This window comes from Eublepharis macularius, chromosome 1 (assembly GCF_028583425.1).
Source record: "Eublepharis macularius isolate TG4126 chromosome 1, MPM_Emac_v1.0, whole genome shotgun sequence".
NCBI classification, from domain to species: domain Eukaryota; kingdom Metazoa; phylum Chordata; class Lepidosauria; order Squamata; family Eublepharidae; genus Eublepharis; species Eublepharis macularius.
The window spans coordinates 183,535,139-183,549,793 of record NC_072790.1 but is presented as its reverse complement, the minus strand read 5'-3'; the positions used below and the strand labels follow the sequence as shown (position 1 = coordinate 183,549,793).

General features: G+C 42.5%; 1 protein-coding gene across 1 annotated transcript in view; it reads left to right on the top strand.

Annotated features, from left to right (window-relative positions):
* The first annotated feature begins 14,115 nt into the window (after nt 1–14,115).
* Nucleotides 14,116–14,655, top strand: part of FBXO28 (F-box protein 28) — a 38,610-nt gene continuing 38,070 nt past the window's right edge. The window contains exon 1 of the mRNA XM_054995373.1: nt 14,116–14,334. Within this exon, the coding sequence (XP_054851348.1) occupies nt 14,116–14,334 (219 nt within the window). The remainder of the gene's footprint in view (nt 14,335–14,655) is intronic.

Sequence of the window (14,655 nt, the reverse complement as noted above, 5' to 3'; positions counted from 1 at the left end):
GAGAGAGAGCACAGTGCGCATGAGCACAAGTGGCCAGTCTTCAGTTGGCCTGGGCGCCGGCAACCGTAGATCCGGCCCTGATCAAGACCAAGGATTGAGAGCCAGTTTGGGGTAGTGGTTAAGAGCGCACAAGTTTAATCTGGAGAACCGGGTTTGATTCCTCACTCCTCCACTTGAAGCCAGCTTGGGTGACCTTGGGTCAATCACAGCTTCTAGCTCTCTCAGCCCCACCCACCTCACAGGGTGTTTTGTTGTGGGGATAATGATATACTTTGTAAATTGCTCTGAGTAGGTGTTAAGTCATCCTGAAGGGCGATATATAAATCGAATGTTGTTGTTGTTGTTCACAAGGCCATTTGGAGACTTTCTTATGAAATTTTGCTGGCTTGCTGTGTGAGAAAGAATATGGATTCAGTTTGGGGAGCGTAAGGGAGTACTTATCCTGGTGCCCAGCATATATCTGAAGAATTGGGGGAGGAAGTGGCCCTGTTAACAGCTTATAATTACAAAACTTGAGGGGGATTTAAATAAGGAATTATAAATGTATTCTCACACTTTCTGCATGAGTTTTATAGTTATATACTTCAATAAAATAATTTTGAACCAATTTCCCCCAAAATAAATTTTTAAGGTAAATAAAATATTGGAATACTTGTTGCCAAAAAAATACAATTTTCACCTGTGATGTTACTTGATGTTACACTGATAAGATGCTGCCCTCACCTGTTGCTCTATTACATTGGAAGTGAGGCAGCAGGAATTTTCAGCTAGGAATCTACTTCAGTGTTGATACATATATTTGTTTTTCTAACACAAAGATGAGCTTTGTATTGTTAAATGCATGAATCTCGTAAAGTGATGCAAATATCAGAATGAAGAGATAAATGAAACCACAAAAAGAAAACTCTCATCCAGTATGGTCCAAGACCCATTACTAATGCCCATTCAGATGTGGACAAGTCAGGTAGTAATATTTGAACACACAACACACAACAGTCACCCTTTTATCATCTTTTAAAGGCATAGAGGAAGACTGGTAAAGAAATAATGTTTCAACCTTGAACAGAGACTATCAAAAGCCGAGACGGAGGGGAAAGCAGTTTGCCACTATGGGTGCCAACTCCAGCTTGGGGCATTCCTGGAGTTTTGGTGAGGGAGCTCAGCAGTGGATGATGCCATAGAGTCCACACTCTAAAACTACCATTTCAGGAAAATATCTCTACAGTCTAGACATTAGTTGTGATGTGATTCCAGGAGCACTCCAGGCTCTACCTGGAACTTGGGAACCCTAGATATCACAGGCACCAGTCCATTGGTGCCTAGAAACTCAAGCAACCTTAATTCGAACAGAATTTTTCTCTCAACTATGAATTGTATTGCGGTTTGATTCTTGGAAACTGATTTCCCCATTGTCCAAGTACAAGCTGGAGTAATTTGGATCCCTCTAAAACCAACATATTTTATAAGGAAAAGCCATTTGGAACCCCTGCAGCCACTATATAATGGCTAGCTAATATTAAAAGAATCAAGCCTTTTATTTAATTTTTTTTATCACTGGCAAAAGCAAAACTGATTACCCACCTACAATTGCAATATTAAATCATGGATGGTCTTTTGCAACAATAAAAAGGAACAAAGAGAGTGGCCCGAATTGCATGAGCAAAGATGATCCTTAGCCACTCAGCAAGTTCAATGCACGTTACATATCTAAGAAGGTATTTGGTTATTGGCAGCATCTCACTGTTCTGTTGGTTTTTCATTTGTAATGAGAATAACTTTCTACACTTCTCATCACCAGTTGAAACTATTCTGGTCACATGAAATGCAATCAGATGCCTACCTCCCTGTGTAGCCATCTGTAATATGCATTGAACTTGCCCCTCCCCCATCCAATGAAGACTGTTAGCCGGGTCATTTAGTCAGAAAAGAAATAAACGTTAAAATAACTCAGCCAAATTGTATCAGCAATGCAAACCTAGCTTTACAGAAAATTTTGTCTTATAAATTCTCCAGTTGTCCTTGAATGGCAAGTCAATGAATCATAAAAACATCACAATTATGTCACCATTGGTGGTTTTCATTGGCCAAGCCCCAATAATGTTTCTTAGCAACGCCTGAGTACAGACAAAACATACAATTAACTCTTTCATGTGTTACATAAACTGTTCTCCATGTTCTTGTTACACAGTGCATCTTTTATACATACACTAAGTAATAATAAAACCACTTTGAAAGCAGCATTCCCTTCTTTAAACTTAAAGTGATTGATGCTTCATTTCTAGAACAATCAAGGTGAACTATGCATTTCATGATTGTTCAAAAATTCCATTTTTAAACCTTCCATTTTTAAGCCTTCATTAGGCAATCATTCCAAATTTAGTTGGGAGGGGTAGACTTAACTACATTTCTACCTTGCTGAAATATGGGATACTAAATAAATATGTATTGGATCAGACTGCACAAGCCTCCTGGTGAAAATAGTATTAAAGAGTAAATAAGGAACGCATTTATATTAGCTTTTCTAATACTTTGTCTGTATTGTTCACTATGTACAAAACGAAATCTTTTTCTACTGCCCCTTCCTGTTACTTGAAGGAAAACTCTCCTAATTTGAATTAAGATATAAATATTGCCTGAAGTTTCATGTTAAGTAATGGTGTTAATTCAAGATAATTTGGGAACAGTAGATCTAGGTTTTGAATCAGTAGGTTCAATCTTAACCCAAGAATGTGTACAGAATCATTTTTGCACAAAATTTTATATGTATTTGCTATGCCTTAAATACAGGGGTCATTTCACAAAAAAAGAGCTGGAAGAACTCATTAGCATAACTCATTAGCATAACTCATTAGCATATGCCACGCCTCTTGCCATCACCGGAAGTGTGTCATTAGTATAACTGATTTGCATGTGCCACACCCCCTGACATCACCTATTCTAGCTGTTTTGGGCCCAATATTGGCCATTCAGAGCCGAAATTGGGCCCCAAAAGGGGCTGAAAATGGCTGAAAGGGGGCCCAAAATGGTCAGGATCGGGCCGCTGATTAGCAGGAGAGTGATCCACCACCCGTCAGAGGCCCAATCCAGGCCGTTTCGGACCCAATCCAGGCCGGAACGGGCCCAAAATGGCCGAGAGTCAGGTGGGCAGGGCCACCTGACATGTGTCCTCTTTGGGGAACTGCTGGAACTGCGTTCCTGTGTGTTCCCCCTTGAAATGAGCCCTGCTTAAACATATTAATTCTGACCTATCCCAGAAAGTTTCTATTCTTCCAAGAATGGATGAGAAAGAAAACATTGAGTTTCTGGCAAGTTATTCCATGTCCTTCCTCTTTAAATTGCTTTTTATCCCCTTCAAGCATCTGGCTGAGTTCACAATCACAGTAGCTAAAGCTGGATTCATTACAAGGTACTTAGCAGTAAAATAGTAATTATTTTGAAAAATGCACTTTGTGCAAGAGGAATCTTGGGTAGCTTCAGATGGGTGAAGTTTAGAGCACTATCATTAATTGTTTACTTCATTTATACCTCACCTTTCTCCCCAATGAGGATCCAAAGTGGCTTACATCATTCTCTTCCATTTTATCCTCATAACAACCCTATGAGATAGGTTAGCTGAGTCTTTGTACCTGGCCCAAGGTCACCCAGCAAGCTTTCAGGACAGAGTTGGAATTCAAACCTGGGTGTCCTTGATCCTAGGATGACACTCTAATCACTACATTGAATTTCTCTACTACTGGCCACTGATTTTTTTTCAACGAAAGAGAAATGTCCGTATTCTAAGATCACATTTGTAAAAGGGAGCTGATATGTCACAAAGCCTGTTATTTTAAAATCTTAGTTGTGGTAAACCACAGTTCCAGACACAGGGTGGCATCCAGCAGCCCCACGCTGGCTTCTCATTTCTCATTATATGGTGATTGAAATAGTTTAGTTAGTTTAGGCATGAAGTGTCCCAGTGAACTCTGAATTAGGCCTGGAAGCAGGTAAGCAGCCAATAAGGGCCAGGGTAACGTACTACTTATATATCTCAATCGGGTGACCGCATATTTTGTGAATAACAGTATATATTTTCCGAGTCTACATCATTCAGAAGCCTGAGATACAAGTCCCTTCACAACCCAGAAAAGTTCTGCAGGTCAGCATTGTACAGACATGAGAGTAGTGAAGAAGTGAGCTCACTTTGCTACTGCGACCATCACAAAGTACTGTGATCTCACTCATAGTTGGACACATTTGGAGTTTTCCTTCATGTGTTTTCTCTGTCCAGTGGTTTCACCACTCCAAACTCCTCTGTGAACCAAATATTCTTCTGCACTCCACAGGAGGGAACAGGAAGCTTAGGAGCAATCACGTTTATCACATAGGCCAACTTCATATTCCACGGGTTGACCAAGGTTTCACACAGCAGTGCAGAGCTTGTTAATTCCCTAAGGGTCACCAGGAATCCATTTATTAAATAATGGCATGATTTTAAATCTAACTGTTAGAAGATCATCAGTAGTTGTAAACATCCCAGGAAACATCTGATCCTGAAGTACTGATAAAATGAGTGTCAACCAAATCTGAAACTGGATGGGAAACCATTTTAAACTCCAGTTCTGTTCTCCTTGCCAGAAATAATTGATAAAATAACATGCATGTACCCATGGCTCCTCTGTTGCATTTGTTTTTAAAGTATTTATTATACAGACTTCCTAATAATAAGAATTATAAAAAATGTACATTGGTAAAGTTCCACAAGCTTGCACCATGATGGGTTTTCACAGATTCTTCAAGTATATTTCTGAAGTGATGAGGATCAATAAAATTATATACAGCAGTTCTTTGCTGGAGTATCCACTCTTTTATAGGGGGTAAAAAAGGAAGATGAGAGGAGATTATTTAATAGTTGGTGACATACAGCAGCTCCTTATGGCAAGCGACAGATGTGTAGCCAGTGCTTACACAACTTAAAATAAGAGGCACTGAAACTAAAGCCTTCATGAGAACAGCATCACTATTCTCCTCCTTTATTGTATGAATTCAAGCAAGAGATTCAAAGCCATGAAATCCACAAAAAGAGGGGATGAGCAACCTGAGAGAGATCTGAGTCCAGAGCTGAGAACAGTTAAGCAAGGTTCATGGTCACAGAACAGAAAAATAAAGCATTCAAGTAACATCAGATGCTGTGATGTCTTATTCCCCAATCAAAATCCTGTTCATAATTCACTCAGAATTGAAATAGAGTTCCAACCGGGGAGGCTATGGATTACTTTAAACAATCATGAGCTGTTGTTGCCTGGCAGATTAAAGGCATAATCACCATAAAAGCTCAGGAGCAGCTTATTAATGTGCCTATAGAAAGGATGAGCAATTACTCCTGAGTCTGGCACGGTATGATCTAGCTACTGTTAATCCCAAATGATTTCAGTAGCAGAGTTGAATAAATAGTAGAGTTGTAAAATTTGATTGGGTTAATTTAAATTACATTTCTTTTCCCCAGCACTCATATAAAAATAGTGTTGTTGATGTGTTTAGTGTAGTCTTTATTTAGGTCATTTATACTCCGCCTTACTCAATGAGACTCAAGGCGGATTACACAGTGTGAGATTAGTACAGTCAGTTTCAAGAACACTTCCATAAACAATGTCATAAGGTAAATAAACACAATTTTACAAAGACATAGCATTAGTAAGAATCCAATAGAGCTGAAGAAATGCTGAAACAGAACATAAGCTAGGGCTGACATTAGAAGGATAAGGAGCCAGTTTGGTGTAGTGGTTAAGAGCACAGGACTCTAATCTGGAGAACTGGGTTTGATTCCATCCTCACTCTTCCACTTGAAGCCAGCTGGGTGACCTTGGGTCAGTCACAACTTCTCGATCTCTCAGCCCCACCCACTTCACAGGGTGTTTTGTTGTGGGGATAATAATAACATACTTTGTAAACCACTCTGAGTAGGTGTTAAGTCATCCTGAAGGGCAGTATATAAATCGAATGTTATTATTATAGTATTTAAGACAACAGGTAGTACATATGGCAACATAGTGAAGTCTATGGTCCTTAACTCATTAGCGAAGCATCTGAAAGCCCCTCCCTATAATCCAAAAGCCTTTTTGAAAATTCAGTTTTGCATTGTTTGCTAAAAGCTAGAAGAGTGGGGGCTCTTCTGATCTCCTTAGGCAGACCATTCCACAGGATAGGGGCCACCACAGAGAAAGCCCATGTACAGACTGCTGTTGATTTCGCCCATGTGCACAGTGGCACCCGCAGGAGACCCTGTTCAGATGAGCAAAGCTGTTGTGGAGGAACATAGGGAGGGAGGTGGTCCCGTAGGTATGCCAGGCCAAAGCCGTGAAGAGCTTTGTACATGATAACCAATAGCTTGAACTGAGCACGGTAGTTTATGGGTAGCCAATGGAGTGGTAGTAGGTTTCTGGCCCACTGAAGCCTTGCTCCCTAATCCCTGATAATATGTGGAAACTGAGTGTTATGAGTTACTACTCCAACCTGTCTGGTTTTTTAGCATCCATGCCAGAAACAAGTCTTGTTGCTGAAATTGATAAATTTCCAAGGCTCTGACTTCTGCTGAGCATCTGTAGCTAATTGCTGCCTTTAGAATGTCTAGTGCTGGTCTCCAAACCAGTCAAAAGGCCAGAGCTGCTGTTATCAGAGAAAATTAAAGAGTAGTGGCCAATTTCTCCTTAAGGGCAATTGAGGATTGCATTGCTAGTACCATTTCAGTAACCAGATCAAAGAACATCATGGTTATGTCCTCCATACTTGGTACATTTCAAGACTGAGGTGCAGGAAGACAGGAATGAATTTGATTTTTTTAATAAGCAGAACAACCAATGAGGAAACCAATCAGAGGGGACAGAGAGGTAGTGAGTTATTTTCTTCTACCCTGTTTTCCACCAAGAATTGCCACCTTCAAGCTGTTTTAGCTCTGCTGGGAAAAGCCTAGAGAGATTCAGAAGTCTTACATAGCAGCTGTTAGAACACTGGTGACTTTCTGTTTTATAACTAGCAGAGCAAAGTGGAAGAAGATACCAGGAAGTTCTACTATAGCAGGTTCCCAAAACAATATTGTAGTTCCTCACAGATCCTACAGTCCACTTCTCATCTATCTTGCAGTTCTTGCTGTCTCTGGCCAAACTAGAAATGACACAGGAGAGCTCTGATTAGAGCTCTTTAATAATAATAATAATAATAATAATAATAATAATAATAATAATAATAATTTTTAAAAACTTAATTAGCAGCCTCAAGCAGCTGCTTTGAAGAGTAGTAAAGAGGCACTGTGAGATAACAGATATTTAACTCTTTACTCCTGTGCCATTTTCCCAATGTAAATTAAACCCTGAAGCTACAATTAGAGGGGAAAGCCAGGTACAGTATCCGCATTAAGTGAAAATATACTTGCCATATTTAGAGGCTCCTGAATAATGCCACAAGAAAGGAGAAGTACATGGCTGAACCCTCATAGCAGAATGTACTTAGGATGCAATTCTGAATAGTATTATACATTTTTAAGTCCATTGAAGACCTCAAAAGGGCTTAAAAGGGTTTAACTGTGTTCAGGATTGCAGTTAGCTACTAATTAATAATTTCTACTGACCATATTCTAGAAGGAAATTAAGAAAATGAAGGAACCTGTTAGGAAGGCGATGAAGCCCAGTGGTTAAGAGTAGAAATCATATACCAAGCTTACTTACACAGCTTTGATTACCTGAATGGGTTTCCTGTAAAATGATCACCAGCACATTGTCTCTGTTCTTGTTGGGATGCAAGGGGTTCTTTTGGGCAGATGATGGTCTTTTATCATCACTGGTGAGCTAGCATAAGAAAACTTCTTTCTAGATGTTGCATTTCATAGCAGTTTCCGAATCATCCATTTATCTCCAGGGCTTATTCAAGCAACAACTCACAAGCCAGTAGTTAATATTTCTAGGAAGACTCCACAGTAAGTTAGCCACACCACTGCACCAAACAAAAGGGAGTGTGGCTTCAAAATTCTGACAGTAGGATTTTGTAACTAGGGTAGTATTGCAATCGAAGAGACAGAGATAGCTTGTCAAGAGCAGGAAGATCCTAAGCCGCTAAATGCCTACATTGTTACTAATTAGCAACTACTGCAGAAACACAACACAGATTTTCTCATGTGGATTGTGATCCACAAGTCACTTGAACTGCTGTATTTGTATTTCAGTGGTAATCGTAAACTCATTAACAGTACTAATGCTACAGTACATTTTACTTAGGAACAAATCCCACTGAATTTAATAGATATAGTTCTGCTACACATATTTAGGATCACATTACAAGTCTGTTTGGAGTTATTCTCTTGGTCCATCTTACCTATTAAGACATTCAGTTTATGCTGACTTCCTCCCCCATGTATTTGTGCAAACCCAAGCATAAACTGTACAAGAAAATAAATCGTAAACTTTTAATGTAATTTTCATTTTTATTAGAATTAGGTTTCAGCTAGCAACAAGCACTATAATGAGGTATAAATTAGATAGTGACTCTGAATCTTAAAAATCATTCTCTAAAGAATAAATTAATGGAACAACTTGTTTTTTCACAAAATGCCTTTTTAATAGTCACTTCATTCATTCATTCATTCATTCATTCATTCATTCATTCATTCATTCATTCATTCATTCAAGGCTTTTATTCTGCCCTCCCCCAGGTGGGTTCAGGGTGGACTACAGCAGTTTAAAAACACATCATATAATTTATACACCATAAAACAGTAAAAACATTTTACAATATCCAACAGCACAGCATACAAGACAATAGAATAGCTAGATGGCAGCCATCAATGCACCAATTAAAAAGCCGGATGGTGGACAGCCCTAATAGGGAAGGTTCAGATCTTTCACTTCTCATCTTTTCAGCCGGCGGAGGCCTAGCCCGGCCTCAGCCATATATCTGGTGGAACATCTCTTTCTTGCAGGCCCAGCAAAACAATAGCAAGTCCTGCCGGGCCCTGGTCTCAATAGACAGAGAGTACCACCAGGTTGGAGCTTCCCTGGAGCCAGGGACCACCAACAGTTGTTTCTCTCCTGATTGAAGTGTCCTCCGGGGCACATATGGGGAGAGGTGGTCCCGCAAATATGCTGGTCCCAATACACATAGGGCTTTATAGGTTGATACCAAAACCTTGAATCTGATTCGGTACTCCACTAGCAGCCAATGCAGCTGGTGCAATATAAGTGTTATATGTGCTCCACTTGGCACTCCATAATAACAAACATCGCTGCATTTTGAACCAGCTGTAATCTCAAGGAAAGCCCCACATAGAGCAAGTTGAAGTAATCCAACCTAGAAGTGACCATTGCCTGGATCACTGCAGTTAAGTCGTGGGTTAAGAGGTAAGGGACAAGCTGCCTGGTCCGTCATAGGTGGGAAAAAGAGAACCTGGCAACCACTGCAACCTACATCTCCATTTTCAGGGAGGCCAAGCTCCTAACCTTTGGAACTAGCACAAGGGGCACCCTATTGAGGGTCGGGAGCCGGAGTCTAGAACCTAAACATCCATGACTCAAGAACAGGACCTCCGTCTTCGTGGAGTTTAATTTCAGTCGACTCTGCTTCAACCAGCCAGTAACAGCTTCAAAAGCACGCTCCAGGACATGTGGGGCCAAGTCGGGCTGGCTGTCCATCATCAGATATAACTGGGTTTCATCCGCATATTTAAGACACCCAAGTCTGAAACATCACATCAGCTGGGCAAGGGGGCGCATATAGATGTTAAACAGTAATGGGGAAAGTATTTCCCCCTGAAGGACACCACACACCATGGGGTGGTGGGATGACATTTTCTCCCCTAGTGCCACCCTCTGTCCCCGACCGTGGAGAAAAGAAACCAGCCACTGCAAGGCAGTCCCTCGTATCCCCACATTGGCAAGGAGGTGGGTCAAAAGATCGTAATCAACTGTATCAAATGCTGCTGAGAGATCCAGTAATAGCAGCAGCACCGATCCACCTCGATCCAGATGCCTGCTAAGGTTGTCCATGAGGACGACCAGCAACGTCTCCATCCCATGCCCTGGGTGGAAACCAGACTGGAAGGGATCTAGGGCTGAGCACCTTCAGGAACCCCTGTAGAAGTTCCATCGCTGCCTGCTCAATTACCTTACCCAGAAACGGGAGGTTCGAGACTGGGCGGTAATTGGTCAGGTCAGTAGGGTCCAAAGATGACTTCTTTAGGAGAGACCCCACCACAGCCTCCTTTAGTGCCCCAGGGAAAACCCCGGATCCCAAGGACAAGTTAACAATGGTCTCCAAAGAATTCTGTAGCTCATCGACACCGGCCTTTACCAGTCACGGTGGGCATGGGTCCAGGAGGCAAATGGTAGGCCTCACAGCTTGCAGGGTCCTGGCAATCTCATCCCCGCAGAGTTGACTGAAATGATCAAATATTGGCCCAGAAGATGGCCAAGGGGTCTCTAGTTCATATACTGCATCAATCGTGGCTGGCAAATCATGGCAGAAAGACAAAATTTCATCAGCAATGAAGCTCCCAAAAGCCTCACTGCTAGTATTCGAATTCAAAGTTTGACGGTCTCCCTCCAATAGGGAGACGAATAAGCGGACCACATTAAACAGTTTTGTGGGTTGCAAGCTAGCTGATGCGATGGAGACTGCGTAAAATTCCTTCTTCACAGCCTTCACTGCCACCTCGTAGATTTCCTAAGTGTCCTATTAGATGATCTTGCTTCTTCATCTCAAGATTGCTGCCACACTCGCTCAAGCCGTCTTAGCTCCCACTTCTTCCGTTGTAGCTCTTCTGTATACCAAGGAGTCTGTTGGGCACGAAGGTGAAGATGGTGACGGGGAGCAATTTTGTTGATGGCTTTGGAGAGCCGGACTTATCAGTCCTCCACCAGCTCATCTAATGAACCACTGTGGAGCTTCGGATCCTGCAGAGCATTCTCAAAACCAGTTGGATCCATGAGTCTCCGTGGGCAAGTATAAATTAACTCACCATCCTTGCAGGGCAGGGGGGCTCATGTCCAACCAAGCCTTCAGGACTGAGTGGTCTGACCATGGTACCGGTTCTACTGCTTCTAGAGCCAGATTGTGGATACTCATGCGTGTTGTCAGTCTTTAAGATACCACAAGAGTCCAGTTTACTCTCATCATGTGCGGCTTAGAAGGCCAACTACTGTTCAGGTTACAGTAGCTTGATTTTTTAAATTTGCTAGATTTTAATTGGCCCCAAATCTGCACATATATTGAACTATACAGAATTATGCATAAAGGAAAAGGAGCAATTATGCATAAAGGAAAAGGAGCAACCAATCAATAAACCTTGAGGCAGGCTAGGTTTATTTTCAGTTATAAAAAATTAGCTTATTTACTGCTAGTCCGTAGACAAGATGATGCTTGGCAGAAAAGATGGTTACAGCTGCAGAAAAGCAATGCAGCAGTCATATGGGTTTGGCTTAAGCTTGAGAAAGTAGCCAAGTCTTGTAGAAACATTTGTGTGTACATCAGATTCTGTTAACTGCTGGAAACTAATGAGAAATGTTAATCAGGGAGTTCCCTTTTATTGATTGTTGACATTTTAACAGTATGTCTAGTTTGCACATTGTAGAGATGTAGGCACTAAACATTCTCTTGTCTAGAACTGCAGCGTAGTATATGAAAATGGTCATCCTAAATAGACCAGCCAACTACTAGCATTTCATACATATCTTTCAGTTTTGTGAGTAATGGAACAGAAGTCAGGATTTAATACTTGCAGCGCCACACAATCCAATCCACACATCATTTAAACCTGAAAACTTTAATGCGGCTAAATAAGTTTCCCCCCTGTTTTTCAGCATGCCATATGTCTGAAAATTAGAAGTTGGTGGTCCATAAGGAATAATGGGGGAGAAGATAAACAGTAGAGAAGTTCTTTATAGCATAATAGCACAAGGCTTCTCCACTCTAAGCTAGATGAGTAGCTTTCTGCTTATTCAGTCTTGAACAGTTAGCCCTGCATGACTGGCTGTAGCCTGAACACTGAAGTTTAAGTGGATAAGAAATACATACTTAGTTATGAAGCTTGGTGGTACAGTGCAAGGAGAAAGGCATTTTTACCTGTCATTTCTATGCTGCATGGGAAAGATTGTAGGGGTCATTAAGGTTATGCATGGCCTGACTTAGATGGCCCAAGCTAGCCCCGTCTCGTCAGATGTTGGAAGCTATAAAGGGTCAACTCTGATTAGTAACTGGATGGGAGACCACCAAGGAAGTCCAGGATTGCTAGAGGTAGACAACGGTAAACCACCTATGAGGTTGTTGCAACTTGACAGCACACAAAACACACAAGGTTACGCATGTCTCAGTGTATAGTCCTCAACCCTAATTTCACCCATATCACCGCTGCCCCTTTTTTTGCAGCTAAAAGAATTTAGGGGTGTAATTAATTATGACTAGAAGAAGCATTTTTCATTCAATCCCCTCCTCCTTGCTTCTGTTAGCTTTAAAGTGTCCAGAATTTTATAATATCTCAGGCTGGAGTTGTAGGATGTGTACCTCACAATACATATACAATCCTAATCTTCCCCTCTAGGATATTATGAACTCTTAGATTACCTACAGGCCTATGTCTCCTTCCTCTCTCCCCCACCAGATAATATTCGATTGCCTGCAACATTCTATACCTCTTGGAGGGCACTGAGCATACACTGTGATTATTGGACTCGGAGGAGGAAGAGTGAGTTTCTTCTTTTAAACAACAAATATTTTTCTATATACTGAGTAGGTAGAAATACCTTACTTGTCTGTGGGTTGACCTGTTCCTAATCTACTGATAAGCACCAGCCCATCCAGTTGGTTAGGCAAATAGTTATTATAATAGCTGACATTTATCAGGCAAGGCTAATTCATAGTACAGCTTTGCACAAGGAATCCACATACCAAAAGTATATATGGACCACTCATATATTCACAAGACCAGCATGGGCATGTACACATACACACGGACCACTCATAGATTCACAAAGGCTACCCTGTCCATGCACGCCCATGCTGATCTACTGAATAGATGGATGGACCATGCACTGCCACTCATACAGATAGCTTGAATGGAAGGGAGAGTGGGGATAAAAGATCTGGTGTGTATGACAATAACCTGATGCTTGATTTCACACATTACTGAAGCTAAATATATCTAAAGTCATTTATAAAGATATTGTACACCAAGTTACAAAACCTAAATTAGTATAAATGATGTAAGAGCCTTGACCTAGAGAGGAGATAAATCTAAATGCTTGTATTTACAGCTGCTGACTTTAATTTGCTTCAGAGTATAACATAGAAATCATTCATCTGAAGTTTTAAATGGGTGACATTACCATTTGTAGGGCTTAAGCAGCAATCAAAAGGACACTTTCCTGAGAATAAGCCGCATTTAATAACATCGGGCTACTGATTATTCCTTTTTAGGACTGCTCACTTAGTTCTTCTGTTAGTAGGAGAGGACATAACCCCCCCCCCCCCTTTCATCTCTTGCTGAGAAAATCTGGATGAGAAGGGGTAGACAGAGTTTAGATTGAACCAGCAATCAGTAAGTGGTCTCGGCTTCACCCACAGCCTCTTCAGCACGATGCGATCCTAAAAACACTGTTGCGTAGAAATCTCCTTTTATAATCTGAGTAAATTTCTGATTGCTCCTTTATAAACTCATCTCTGGATTACATGAAATAATGGGGCATTTGAGCACCTGGAGAATAGTTTTCCTTCTCTCACCACTAAGGCCTGGACTGTACATGATGAGCGCTACTTCATGATTGCGTGCCTAAATAGTCTTCCGTAGGTATATGAAAAAACAATGTTTTCCAATGGGGTCAGTCACACGTTTCAAATTTCGTGATGCACACGTGAACGAACTACAGGATACGTTCTGCCTTAAGGAGCCACAGCCAACTCGAGCATCTCTGGAACGACGGCAAGGGGAGCAGAACTTTTCAAGTGGCGAGCTTCTCCTCCTCAGAGCGCCTACCGAGGCCACGTCCCGAGCGTCTGAGGGAAGGTCGGAGCTCGTCTCTTTAAGAGCCTCTGCGGAGAAGGAGGCGGGCTCGCTGCCACAGGAAGTGCCCCTCCTGGAGCCGAGGAAGGGACAGGCCCAAGATGGCGGCGTTGGCAGCGGCTGAGCGGCTCCTGTCGGAGGGGGAAGGCGGTGCCATGGACCCGGCGCGGCTGTCGCCCCCGCCGCCCCCACAGCCCCGGGGGGAAGCGCAGCCCCTGGAGCAGCTCCCGCAGAGCAACACGCTGGTGGGGCTGCCCATCGTAGCCATCGAGAGCATCCTCGGCTTCCTGTCCTACGACGAGACCAGCCAGCTCCGCCTGGTGAGGGGCTGGGTCGGGGGGGGGGGAGAGATCGGGGCGCCACCGAAGGGTTGGAAGGCGACGCGGCCAAAAGGAGAAGGCGAGAGCATTCGCCCCCGCCCGCCCCTCGGGGGGCGAGCGCTTCCCCTGGGCCAGAATCGAACTGAAATCAAGCCCCGGCTCTTAATCCTCTTTTTGATTGATGGCGGCCTGGGATCAATAAAAGCGGGAAGGGAACTCTGGTGTCCTGTAGGTGAGGGGGCACTGCCTGATCTCCGCCGCGCTTTCCTTGTTCGCTTCAATAACGCCCTTTGAAAGAGGGGGGGGGCCTAACGGGTGAGG